Source organism: Paramisgurnus dabryanus, chromosome 2 (genome assembly GCF_030506205.2).
Source record: "Paramisgurnus dabryanus chromosome 2, PD_genome_1.1, whole genome shotgun sequence".
In the NCBI taxonomy this organism is placed as follows: Eukaryota; Metazoa; Chordata; class Actinopteri; order Cypriniformes; family Cobitidae; genus Paramisgurnus; species Paramisgurnus dabryanus.
The window spans coordinates 51,703,121-51,717,697 of NC_133338.1; the positions used below are offsets into that span (position 1 = coordinate 51,703,121).

The following is a 14,577-nucleotide window of genomic DNA, read 5'->3' on the forward strand; positions in this document are numbered from 1 at the left end:
TAAAATGTAACATATTTTTGTAGGACAAAACTGATTTTACTTTATTTTATATATCTGTGTTTCTCTCTGGTTTATCTGGGTCTCTAGTCTACAGGACATCTGTTTTTCTAATGATGAAGAATTATATAACTATTAGGGCTGGGCATAGATTAATCTAGATTAATCTCATGCAAAATAAAAGTATTTTTTTGCATAATTTATGAGTTTGTGCTGTGTATAAATATATTTAAACACACACACATACACACCTATATATATATTTAAGAATTTTTTATTTATATATCGTTTATTATTTATATATAATATAAAATATTTTATTTTTATATATAAATAAATATATATACACATGTAAATGTTTCTTAAATACATACATGCATGTGTGTGTATTTATATATACATAATAATTACACACAGCACAAACTCATATGTTATGCAAAAATTACTTTTATTTAGTATGAGATTAATCTAGATTAATCTATGCCCAGCCCTAATAATTATTCAAAATTTTTTTTCCAATTTACATAAGTAGAACCATAATGTTATGGATGTGGAAATATAAATTAAAAGATGGGGAGAGTCTGGAAATGTCATTTTCTAAACAGGGTACAAATGACTGCATGCATTTTTCAGTAAACATAATTAAAAGCCATAAATATTTATTCCTCAAGGGGGCGGTCGACCGCCAAAAAAACAAACCAAAAAATCTATTCACAGGACTGGGTCTCACTTGGGGTAATTGTATGCTGTAAATATTACATTTTAAATATTACTCTTACTTTATATAAGAATGATTAAATGATTTCTAAGAAAAAAATATTAAAATAGAGCAATCGCAACCGACTGTGATTGGTCCATCTTTCTTCCAGGTAACTTATGCGAAAAGTAACAATTGCCACACGAGAACAACTTTTGCGCACTAACGTTACACTTGAATAACGAGACTTTATAATAGTATTACCCATTTTTATTAATATACTTACAGTGAAGACTTAAAGCTTTGACAACTATTATTCAAAGCCACCTTATCTTTCCAACACGTAGTTATAATATCTAGGGTAAATTTATGTAAATTGGACACTTTTTTACATTTATATGTATATAATATATCTCTTAAAGTCACCTTTATACCTGTAATATATCTAATTACTATTCAACACTCTTCTACATACAACACAAATGACCCATGCAGTTATAAGCGACACGGTTGGTTTTAAATCACGGAGGCTTTTATTTTGAAAAACGCATTAACCGGAAGCGAGTTCAGTGATGCGTATGAGTCTGACGGGTGATAGTTGAAGTGTGTGACTGTGTGTTTACAGTTTCATTGATTCATAAACTTCATCATGACTGAATCTTTACTTCGCTGGACTGTGGATAAGTTAAAGAATAGTTTTGGTTTGGAGGCAAGCGATGACATTGTGCAGTAAGTACAGTTTAATGATTTTCGGTACACATAAGTGACATTTCTGAAAGCTTTTTTTCAGTACGTCAGTTGTGAAACGTACTGTAAAAATGAATATTTTAGCCAACACACTAGAAGGTTTTTGCCATTGAGTAATAAAGCTGTCCTTGTGGATGTCGTGTTTAATGTTAACAGCTATGTTAATTGTAAATTAATTTGTGGCCCTCAACCATTAACCAAAAGTGCCAAAAAGTATTGTTTAGTACATGATACCATGTTGACATAAAATGAATATATGTTTGTGTTTATTTGAAGAGTATGAATTAATATCCAGAGCAGATGAATATGATTCATACAGGCCTTTAACAAGTTTGATTCAGATGAGTTATTTATTTAAACAATTGTAAGCAATATATAATAGCACGTACACACCACTACAATGTCTAATACATGTACTATTAACATTCTATAAGATTTAAAGGGATAGTTTACCAAAAATGAAGATTCTACTACCATTTACATGCTGTCGTTGTTACAAACCTGTATAAATTTCTTTGTTCTGATTAACCAAAGGAAGTTATTTTGAGGAATGTTTGTAATCAAACCGATCGTAAGCCCCATTCACTTCCATAGTACTCTTTTTTTCTACATTTGAGCATTATGCATTATGTTAAAAACATTTGAGCATTATGTTAAATTAGCCTTGTTGTTTCAGGTACATTATCAATATTGAGAATGCAGATGAGATTGTGGAGTATGTTGAAGATCTCTTACAAGGAACAGAAGGAAAGAAGCAAGAATTTATAGATGAACTGGTTCAGCGATGGCAGAGATGTCGGACACCAGCACCTGATGCTCCTGGTCTCATCTTTAAGAAGGAGGCGATGATGGGTAAATACAGACACATGTAGATCTGACACATTTGAAGCATGCACGTATAGCTCTTAGATAGTGCACGGTTTAGATATACACAGAATTACAGTTTTAAAAATATCTGTCTTGACGAGTATTCGCTCAAACATTATCTAACAAACACTAACTCATTTTTTTAAAGTTTATTTTTGAATAACTCATTCTGACTCAATTTCCCGGTCACATATGTTTTTTTTTAAAGGTGCCATGGAATGTAAAACTGTATTTACCTATGCTTAGATGAATAATACAAGACCTGTTCATTGTAATGACATATGGCGAGCCTCAAACATGATTGCATTCTTCTTCTTATGTAAACCTCGTGCATGCAAAAGACCGCTGGAAAACAAGCCAATCTCAACATGTTACAATGCTAAAAACAAAGTTGTCACTGCTGAGTTAGCGCTAGATGCTAGGTAGTGCTATATGCTTGACATTACAGTTACTTTTTTCAGGGGAATTACTTCTAAGAAATGCCCATTACCAATCTCTAAATAATTGATTGTTCCTGTCTGATACAGGGTTAAACATAAGGTCTGTTTACATACACATAGAGCTACTGAACTGCTCTGAGAAATAGCCAATCAGAGCAGAGCTCAACAAAATTATTCATGACCCTTTCAAATAAGGTAATAATAGACCGTTTCATTTTGGGGACAAATCCTAGGGTTTTATTGGACATGTAAACCGTTCCTGGATAACTTTTGCACACAAACCTTCTATGTAGATATCAGAGTACAATGTTACATATTGTATCAATGCATTCTTTGGCACCTTTAATTGTGATTTTGGCACATGATTTTACATATATCTGTCTTTCCCTATTCAAGTAAATGGGACTTTAGTCTTGCATTACTGAAATAACAGCCCAGAGATGTTGCAAACATGGCTGTCTACTGGCACGACTTCTCTAAAGGCAATTTGTTATCACTCTGTACCAACCAAACCTTTTAAATATGTGTATATTTGTTTAGTACGTAAAACTTTGTTATTGACCAGTAGTAAAGGAATATTTAATGAACTCTCTACTCTAGGTGTCGTGTCCAAACCTTCTGAAGACACTCAAAAGAAATCAAAGCGAAAGGGAAGAAACAAGCAGGAGATCACAGGTGTCTCTCAACCAGAACCAGAGGTGGTGAAAACCCCCATCGATCTGATGAAGGTATGACTGTCTGTTTAAAACATGTTAAAGCTGCAATGCATAACTTTATTTATTATAAAACCAGATGAGTAAAAATTTTTTTTTTTTGATTTCATGGGAAATATAACTTCAACTTTTTCATCTTATTGCGTGATTAAGTCAAGTAAAGAAGAGGAACCATAAAGAACTAAAAAACCACCTCAAAAAACTTTTTTCTGTGAATTAAAGTATATTTATTCAAAATTTGAAGTTTTAATCACTTGTTTCTTATGTTATACTTCAAAATGCACATTAAAGTCAGTGTGATGTAAACCGAGATACCGATTCAGTGATCCGATTCCTCTGCACAGAGTTTTACATACTGTACAGAAAATTACTCTGCAAATAACTGCAGTTTTTCAAACAGAGATGGCGACAGAGAGACAAAGTTACTGTTTGCAGCTTTAAAACTCTTTTATTGAACCTAACTGCACAGATTACACCGAACTTTGCTTTCATCAGGCGCAGGAGAACAGCGGCTCATCTTCAGTGAAAAAGAAGAACAAGTTTGTGAATCTGTACGCCAAGGAGGGTCGAGATAAACTGGCCATTCTGCTGCCTGGCCGTCAGTCGTGTGAATGTCTGGCTCAGAAACACAAACTCATCAACAACTGTCTGAGCTGTGGACGAATCGTGTGCGAGCAAGAAGGGTCCGGTCCCTGCTTATTTTGCGGTAGTCTGGTGAGCATCATCCCCCATTTAATTAAAGATATAGTTCGTCAAAAAACGAAAACTCTGTCATCATTTACTCACCCTCATGTTGTTCTTAAACTGTATGAGTTGGTTTATTCCTTGATTAAAAGGACTCATGCGAGTGAGTAAATAATGACAGCATTATTATTTTTGTTCATCACTACCTTTAAAACTCTGTATAGACTTGTCAAATAAAAAAAAGAAACGGCATGTGCATGGCTGTATTTAAGATAAAAAAACTGTTTTGTTATTAATTATTCATTATTTGTGATTTATTGTGACCTTCATCTTTACGTCTTTCAAACATAATGCAGGTCTGTACTAATGAAGAACAAGAAATATTGCAGCGAGACTCCAACAAAAGTCAAAAGCTTCGTAAAAAACTCCTGGGAGGTGAGAAAATTTGAAATGATTGTGTTTCTTTTCCTAATTTAAGGTAATGTCTCATTCGTTTAAAAACATAACTGGTTTTGTTAGTGTGGTTTTGATTCAGTTTACTTTTATGCTTTCTTTTAAAACGATGGCGGGAAAAGTGTTAATTGACTAAATGTTCAATAGTTCAAGAAATGTATACATTTGTATTAGAATTAAATTTGTATTCATAAGGACAATAAGATTGCAATAATGCCATATATTATATTATTTATATACACTCACCTAAAGGATTATTAGGAACACCTGTTCAATTTCTCATGAATGCAATTATCTAATCAACCAATCACATGGCAGTTGCTTCAATGCATTTAGGGGTGTGGTCCTGGTCAAGACAATCTCCTGAACTCCAGAAGGAAAGAAAGAAAGGTGATTTAAGCAATTTTGAGCGTGGCATGGTTGTTGGTGCCAGACAGGCCGGTCTGAGTATTTCACAATCTGCTCAGTTACTGGGATTTTCATGCACAACCATTTCTAGAGTTTACAGAGAATGGTGTGAAAAGGGAAAAACATCCAGTATGCGGCAGTCCTGTGGGCGAAAATGCCTTATTGATGCTAGAGGTCAGAGGAGAATGGGCCGACTGATTCAAGCTGATAGAAGAGCAACTTTGACTGAAATAAACACTCGTTACAACCGAAGTATGCAGCAAAGCATTTGTGAAGCCACAACACGCACAACCTTTAGGTGGATGGGCTACAACAGCAGAAGACCCCACCGGGTACCACTCATCTCCACTACAAATAGGAAAAAGAGGCTACAATTTGCACAATCTCTCACCAAAATTGGACTGCTGAAGACTGGAAAAATGTTGCCTGGTCTGATGAGTCTCGATTTCTGTTGAGACATTCAGATGGTAGAGTCAGAATTTGGCATAAACAGAATGAGAACATGAATCCATCATGCCTTGTTACCACTGTGCAGGCTGGTGGTGGTGGTGTAAATGTGTTTCTTGGCACACTTTAGACCCCTTAGTGCCAACTGGGCATCGTTTAAATGCCACGGCCTACCTGAGCATTGTTTCTGACCATGTCCATCCCTTTATGACCACCATGTACCCATCCTCTGATGGCTACTTCCAGCAGGATAATGCACCATGTCACAAAGCTCGAATCATTTCAAATTGGTTTCTTGAACATGACAATGAGTTCACTGTACTAAAATGGCCCCCACAGTCACCAGATCTCAACCCAATAGAGCATCTTTGGGATGTGGTTGAACAGGAGCTTCGTGCCCTGGATGTGCAACCCACAAATCTCCATCAACTGCAAGATGCTTTCCTATCAATATGGGCCAACATTTCTAAAGAATGCTTTCAGCACCTTGTTGAAACAATTCCATGTAGAATTAAGTCAGTTCTGAAGGCGAAAGGGGGTCAAACACAGTATTAGTATGGTGTTCCTAATAATCCTTTAGGTGAGTGTATATACCATAAACTGTAAAAAAAGATGGACGACACCTGTTCGCTCCCTTTCATTGGTGAAAAGTGAAGCCGCCAGTGTCCCGATATGGCGCTGACATCTTGGGTCTTGAGTCTGCGCAGTAGCGATTTCGGGACCAGTCATGCGCAGTAGTGCGCAGGAAGTGAAGCCGCAAAATCAAAACCCTGCCCTCGTTCTCGCAGAATGCGCATATCACACGATATCACAGCTGTCAATCATGACGTGACACCACCGTTTTTATATCATTAAATAACTAACTAAACACAAACTTATTTTAAAAACAAACATTTGAATTCACATCAGTGTGATAAAAACTACAATAAATGACAGAAACCAGCTTCGGAAAAAAGATAATTGAAGTGTAATTAATTTTTTTAGTTGGTCTCAAGTCCCATTGAATAACATGGGGAGGCAGGGTTTATGACCTATACTGGGACCAGTCACTGGGGGGCGATCGAGACGTTTTGGCTTCACTTTTGAGGGCTTGTGCGGCACGCTTGGAATATACTGCAGATATTTAGTAATATGTTAAATATATTTTTCTGTGTTTTTTTTCTTATTCTTTCATGCATTGTGCTTTGAAACACAGCACTGTTGTAAAAAAGCACTATACAAGTAATTTTAACATGGCTTTGTTTTGCGATTTCTTCTTAAATTGTCACAAATTATACAGCTTCAGAAGGGTCTGAGCGGGACTATCTGCCCCACCAAGAGGCCAAAATGAAGGCAGGTCTGGAGAAAGCCATACAGCATAAAGAAAAACTTTTGGAGTTTGACAAGAACAGGTCTGTCTGTCCAGATACACTGCTGTTAGTGTACTGAGCTGATATCTAGTGTTAAACTAGTCTCACATAGACCAAATTTACTTCTCTTTCTTTTTTTTTTCAGTGTGAAGAGAACACAAGTTTTGGATGACGAGTCAGATTACTTCGCGACGGACTCTAACCAATGGCTGTCACCGTGCGAGAGAGATGCGTTACGCAAACGTGAGGAGGAGCTACGGGAGCTTCGTCACGCCTCCCGCAAAGATCGCAAAATCACTCTAGACTTCGCTGGCAGACGAGTGCTGGACGAGGGCGAAAATTTGAGTCCGTACCTCCAGAAGTAAGAACGTTTAGTACCTAATGCTGTTCACATTACCTCAATAAGTAATTATAAGATTTGGTATAAAGACAGCATTAATTGCAATGCATAATATTTGGTCCTGTGAATCGATTGGTTGAGATAGCAGCACCAACGTCTTGTGTAGCTTGAATGCACTGTTATTCGCTTTGATGAATAAACGTAATGTGAATGTTGGGTTTTTTGTCATAAAGGTTGGATGAGACGGTCAAGTCCATCACTGCTGGTACTTTTGGAAAGACACCCAAGAATTCAGTTTCCTCTGATCGACAGCATCTCAGAGAGCTCGTGAACCCCAACATTGTTCAAGCCGCTCCACAGGTTAGTGCAAACAAAGTGCATACATAAAATTTTTTAACAAACAAATAAATCAAACCAAATTGTGTTTATTACAAAAAATACACCTGCAGTTACTCTGCTAAGACACCTGTGTGAACTTAAGGGCTTTATAATTCACAAAAAATGCATGCATGTTGTGTTTGTATGCAAATTCATTTTGCAATTAAAGCTTGCATCTTTATATTTAATAATTTTAGATATGCTAAACTACTCAAAATGTGTCCTGACAAGACTGATAAGACATCCTTTAGAGATTATGGTTGAAAGTACATGCTTATATTTGTTACAAAACCCCCCAAAATAGCATGCTTTACGGTTCATTTAAGTGCAGTTGTATCAATAAATAAAATATACAGTCAGCATGCATCTTAAATGCATCTCTAAAGCTGCCTAAAAGCAATGCAAAACAGCTATAGAAATAAATTTGAGTTGTAGTTATTTAATTTAAATAGTTTAACACATTTTTGTAAGCGTGACTTATGCTTAAAAATCTGTTTTGTTGCCCTGGTGCATGATAGTGTTTGTATTTATGCCGGTGTTTGTTGTGTGTCAGTGGGTTGATGTGGGTGGTAGCAGCTCTTCGAGGAAGACTTCATCGAAAACTGTGAGCAGTGCCGAGAAAAGTGAGCGCAGTCGACTGAGACTGCAGGACAGGGAACTCCAGGAGATCTCAGATGGTGGCTGGTGTCTCAGCATGCATCAGCCATGGGCTTCACTCCTCGTCAAAGGCATCAAAAGGTACAACAGATTAAAAATGTTTACCTTGAATGCATTTAAAGGAAAACACCAGCGTTTTTCAATATTTTACTATGTTCTTACCTCAACTTAGATTAATTAATACATATCTATCTTTTTTCAATGCGTGCACTTTTAATCTTTGTACAGCACTTTGTGAATGTGTTAGCATTTAGCCTAGCCCCACTCATTCCTATGGCTCCAAACAAAAGTTTTTTTTATGCCACCATACTTACTCGTGTAACTACTCATGAAACAGTCTTTAAATAGGGAAAACATGGAAGTGTTGGTGGCTTCTAAATTCATCCCTGTTTGGAACCATAGGAATGAATGGGGCTAGGCTAAATGCTAACACATTCACAACCCGCTGTACAAAGATTAAAAGTGCACGCATTGAAAAAGAAGAACATTAGTAAAATACTGAAAAACGGTGGCGTTTTCCTTTAACATTTTAAGTGTTGTTTTTAAGTGTATATGTGCAGACCTGTATATCTAGCAAGCTTTCTGATACATGCACATTGTTTGTGCAGGGTGGAAGGCAGAACGTGGTATACATCCCATAGAGGGCGGTTGTGGATTGCCGCTGCTGCTAACAAACCCACACCTCAAGAGATAGCGCAGGTAGAGGACATGCACCGCCGCATGTACAAAAAAGGTATGTTTATTTTCTACACATACTTTTCAAAGCTGCTAGATCTAAATGTATGAAAATACTTATACATTTCGTGTAAAGTCACACAGTGGTTTGGTCACCGTTTGTAGGACTGATTTGTATATGCCGTCTCTATCTAGTGTGCTGTTGGCTGTGATGACAAATTGCATACGTTTCACAATATCCCCTAAAACCTATAAAGAGGATATATACACTCACATAAAGGATTATTAGAAACACCTGTTCAATTTCACATTAATGCAATTATCTAATCAACCAATCACATGGCAGTTGCTTCAATGCATTTAGGGGTGTGGTCCTGGTCAAGACAATCTCCTGAACTCCAAACTGAATGTCAGAATGGGAAAGAAAGGTGATTTAAGTAATTTTGAGCGTGGCATGGTTGTTGGTGCCAGACGGGCCGGTCTGAGTATTTCACAATCTGCTCAGTTACTGGGATTTTCACGCATAATCATTTCTAGGGTTTACAAAGAATGGTGTGAAAAGGGAAAAACATCCAGTATATGGCAGTCGTGTGGGTGAAAATGCCTTGTTGATGCTAGAGGTCAGAAGAGAATGGGCCGACTGATTCAAGCTGATAGAAGAGCAACTTTGACTGAAATAACCACTCGTTACAACCGAGGTATGCAGCAAAGCATTTGTGAAGCCACAACACGCACAACCTTAAGGCGGAGGGGCTACAACAGCAGAAGACCCCACCGGGTACCACTCATCTCCACTACAAATAGGAAAAAGGGGCTACAATTTGCACGAGCAGCTCACCAAAATTGGACCGTTGAAGACTGGAAAAATGTTGCCTGGTCTGATGAGTCTCGATTTCTGTTGAGACATTCAGATGGTAGAGTCAGAATTTGGCATAAACAGAATGAGAACATGGATCCATCATGCCTTGTTACCACTGTGCAGGCTGGTGGTGTAATAGTGTGGGGGATGTTTTCTTGACACACTTTAGGCCCCTTAGTGCCAATTGGGCATCGTTCAAATGCCACGGCCTACCTGAACATTGTTTCTGACCATGTCCATCCCTTTCTGACCACCATGTACCCATCCTCTGATGGCTACTTCCAGCAGGATAATGCACCATGTCACAAAGCTCCAATCATTTTAAATTGGTTTCTTGAACATGACAATGAGTTCACTGTACTAAAATGGCCCCAACAGTCACCAGATCTCAACCCAATAGAGCATCTTTGGGATGTGGTGAGACGGGAGCTTCGTGCCCTGGATGGGCATCCCACAAATCTTCATCAACTGCAAGATGCTATCCTATCAATATGGGCCAACATTTCTAAAGAATGCTTTCAGCACTTTGTTGAATCAATGCCATGTAGAATTAAGACCGTTCTGAAGGCGAAAGGGGGTCAAACACAGTATTAGTATGGTGTTCCTAATAATCCTTTAGGTGAGTGTATATTGCTATATAGTAACCTTACTTATAAGGCTGGATTAGGCTATTTGGTTCAGTAGTGATCGCATCCGCTTCTTCTTTGTGATGCTAGTAGTGTTTCTGATATCTGTAATTGTACATTTTTTGTTATTTTTGCAGAGCCTCAGTTTCCTTTGGAGTATCCTACAGGGTGCTTGTTGGGCTGTGTGAACGTCACAGATTGTCTCTCTCAGGAACAGTTCAGAGAGCAGGTCAGTGCATCTATATTAAACATTCCTAACAGACATTATCATAGAGCTGTGTTCTTCACTCATATGCGAAATGCAGTCAGTCTTTGCTTTGTATTCATTACCCCCTTTAATTGCACAAAATGAAATAGCGAATTGAAAATCCATTGAAAATGGGGCTTTTGTTGCCATTAATGCTTGGATAACACGTCTGCATCTCCTTCGTTTAAAAATAATGGCTGCAGTATTATTATTTATTTTGCAGAAGAAAAGTAAGATAAATATATGTATTTACTTACCACAACATCTGACTGTCAAACTTGAAGCAAATCATGTGACCCACATACTCAAGACAGACCAAGCTATTATATGTGATAAAAGGATTTGATGAAAAAGTTTTTAAGCCCCAAACAAGACACTAAAGGGAATCTCGCGGTGCACGTTGCCAGTTTAAGGGATCCTCAGACATTACTGTTCCACGAGCAGTAGAGCTGAGTAGCACGTAGCAGTATTTTGGCATACATTCCTATCTCCGTCTGCGACCGCTTTCCCTGCTGTCTTCTTCTGTAGCCTACAGCGCACTTCCTGCCTCATTTCCTCTTCTCCCTGCATGCAGACTGCATGTAATAGAGGTGTAATTTGTGCTGCTGTATCACTGTCTGCATGCGACATGAGCAACTCATTAAGATGTTATCTGGGCTTACATTTCATCTGATATCAAAAGAAAATTAAATTATGTATTGTGCATAAAGGAGATGAAGCATATTTTTATACGACCACTAAATTTTATATTGTAATTAAATATTACGTATATAAAGAGTTTGGTTCCAAAATGCAATAAATGCCTTTTTTTAAATTAGTTACCACCAAAATTACATCAGGTCAGTATTAAAAAAAGTAAATTCTTAATTTAATGCAAAATCCGATATCTGCCGTGTTATTCTGTCATATTTTTTCCCAAAATGCAATAAACGTGAGTCCTTCTCTAAAAGTTGCTGATTAACCAATCACAGCGCACCATTCCACGCATTGTGAACATTAATGGCGGCGCGTTGAATACACACAGAATCCTAGTTTTCCTCATCTACTTTGTACTTTGTGATCAACAAACAAACAAAAACAAAATAATACTTTGATGGCATTGATAAACCTGTGGTGGTTTTCTGTGGTGGGGAAGAAACGTAAGACACTCAGGCGACGGACAAAATGGCATCTGTTGCTTGTTTTCACACGCCAGCATCAAGCTTTTGTCATGCTAACACATTGACCCCAGGGGATCTTATGAAAAACTTTCCATTATTTTACTCTAAGTCAACGAAAATCGAGCAGGACCAAAAAATTTTACAGCTGATCGCCGTTAAAAAAGTTCAGCGACAACGTCCCAAGTATAACTGCAGCAATGACAGTCTTCTTAATATGACAAAGTAACATTTAATATTTATTTTTTTAATCAGTGTATACCACTAGTCATCTAAATTAATATAACATGGCAAAGATGATTGCACATTTATGTATTGATTCAACAAATTTATAGCATTTTGAAAAAAACAATCCTTTTTTATAATAAATATTTGAAAATCACATTGTGGATTCGAATTTTAAATGTTTTTATAACCTAAAGATGCTGTGTAAAAGTTTGTAACAGAAAATAGTGGTTTTTATCTTGTCACTTTCTTGGTATAAACACATTTTTACCCAAATTAATCTAAATGGATTTATCCCGTTTTGGAACCAAATTGTAATGCAAAAACGTTTCAATCTTATTAAGGCAGTGGTTTCCAAACTGGGGAGCGCAAGATGGTTCCAGGGTGCCCCAGTTTTATGAAATTTTATAAAATGCATTACCTTCTGTGTAATTAAACCACAGAAAAATAAGGCTACTAACCAACAGCACAATGTTGTATAATTTAAGATTTGTTACTTAATGGTTCTACAAATAGGGTTTTCAACTTTTTTTAAGTTTTGATGTGATATATGAATGTAGTATGTGAAGCTAGACAGGATCCTGTGAGTGTAACATTTTAAAATAAGACAACATATGGATGTTTGAAATTCATAATTGTAATAAAGACATATTTGTGTTCCTGGTGAGATTTTCATTGGATAAACTTTTGTGTTCGCCCCTGTTAACATAAGTCATCAGTACATTTTTTCTGTTCCCCAAAAGGAATAGCATATATTTGCAATGTTTTTGTCACCTTTTTAAAATGATGTTATGAACATATAGGAAATATAGGGGTCGCATAGGGTATATTTGTAGCAATAGCTACTGGTAATAATTGCTAATTTTTTATGCCAAAAATCAAAACTCTATCCCCGCCATTGACGAGTTATCTCGTCAATTAAGAGAAAACATTTCCCTGCAGACGGTATTCTGTAATTCCCCTATTATACACTAGATGGCGTTCTTACCCAATATATAATAAACTGAAGCCAAAACTAATTTAATTAATTTTAAACACCATGTATGTTTTGATAATCGTTCTGAATTTGATTTCTAACCAAATCCCTTTACAAAAAAGCAATTATTTCAGCTTTTTGATCAAAATTAATTATTAAAAATAAATTAATAATTAACAGGTTATAAAAAGAGAACAAATGATGATAGGATTAAACATTTTTTCCTGTTTTTTTTTTAAAGCAGAGGGTCTGTTTTTTCATTTGATATATTGCATGTTTATATATTTATAGAAGAAAATTTTCCTAAGAAAGCATTTTGTGAAACTTTTTTGAAAACTTAAAAAAAGTAATGAGTAAATTTTACCGAGCCCCTAAGGTGACATTAGAGTAAAAAAAATCAAAAGTTTAGTTTCACGTGAGCCCATGAAACTAAACTTTTGATTTTTTGTGCTCACGTGAAACCTTCATGTGCAGAATTTTTTTTGTACGTTTATTTTTGCGCAAAAGTTTCACGAGAGCATGTGAAACTAAACTTTATTTAATTTTTGCTCCAGGTCCCCTTAAGCGCTCCGTATTAATTAAAGATAATGTTCCATAAAGATATTTTGTATTTTTCTACTTTAAATATATATTAAAAAAACTTTTTATTATTAGTAAAATGTGTTGCTAAGGACTTTTTGGAGACTTTAAAGGCGAGTTTCTCAATATTTATATTTTTTGCACCCACAGATTACAAATTTAGTAGTATCTCGACCAAATATTGTTGGATCCTAACAAACCAAATCAATGGAAAACTTATTTATTCATTTATTATTATTTATTTATTATTACTTTAAAAAAATTGACCCTTGTGACTGGTTTTGTGGTCCAGGGTCACATATAGATTGGACATAAGACCCAAAGTAATGAGGTTTTGATTTTGTTTTCAGCTCAGCCTGCAGATGGCGCAATGCACCATTAGTTGTTTAAGCTCAGTTCAATACTGCCATTTTGACTCTAACACTGAGGCCAAAACCCAGAAGCGTTTCTTTACTAATTCATGTCATGTTATTACTGTCAGAACAGACACTTCTTACATTAATACACTGGCTGTATGTTACGTGTATTCTCACTGCATCCAGGATGTCAAGCGGAAGATTTAAAGCGGATTATGTCCAGGTGGAATATTGCAGCCCGGCTCTTTCCTTGATTAATTATAAATCAATGAAGTCTATTGCAGCTCAGAGGGCTGTAATCTTTCCCCTTTCATCCTGTTTAAATATCTGTGCGCCTCAGACGCATTGTCTGCTTAAACCTCACAAAGTCTGTATGGCTCAGTGATTCTGAAAAGCCAAATGCCTTTTGACAAAATCTACCATGAAGGGGGTGATTGTACATCTGCTTTTACGTGGAGGTGAATGCTGCTTTCATATTTACATGCATTTGACAGATTTTTACCCCAGGAGTTGAACATTTGACTTGTCTGGTCAAACTTCAGATACTTCTTGGTTCAATTTGTTAGGCTACAACATATCGTTTCCAGTGCCTTGGCCCATAGACGTCCATGTTAAATGCATTGTTATAAATGTGTTTTGTATATATTTATTGCTTCAAACTTAGGGAATATGTTGCATGTGAGAGCTAACCCCAGAACAT

The 14,577-nt window shown here is 36.4% G+C and overlaps 1 protein-coding gene across 2 annotated transcripts in view; it reads left to right on the forward strand.

The window, feature by feature from the left end:
• The first annotated feature begins 1,261 nt into the window (after nt 1-1,261).
• Nucleotides 1,262-14,577, forward strand: part of trip4 (thyroid hormone receptor interactor 4) — an 87,305-nt gene continuing 73,989 nt past the window's right edge. The window contains exons 1-11 of one of the 2 annotated variants that reach the window (XM_065261609.1): nt 1,262-1,423; nt 2,118-2,293; nt 3,349-3,476; nt 3,957-4,175; nt 4,502-4,580; nt 6,733-6,844; nt 6,948-7,163; nt 7,376-7,502; nt 8,074-8,258; nt 8,786-8,910; nt 10,475-10,566. In XM_065261609.1, coding sequence (XP_065117681.1) covers nt 1,344-1,423; nt 2,118-2,293; nt 3,349-3,476; nt 3,957-4,175; nt 4,502-4,580; nt 6,733-6,844; nt 6,948-7,163; nt 7,376-7,502; nt 8,074-8,258; nt 8,786-8,910; nt 10,475-10,566 — 1,539 coding nt within the window. In that variant the 5' untranslated portion in view covers nt 1,262-1,343. The remainder of the gene's footprint in view (nt 1,424-2,117; nt 2,294-3,348; nt 3,477-3,956; nt 4,176-4,501; nt 4,581-6,732; nt 6,845-6,947; nt 7,164-7,375; nt 7,503-8,073; nt 8,259-8,785; nt 8,911-10,474; nt 10,567-14,577) is intronic. The other variant, XM_065261610.1, reaches the window with a different exon arrangement.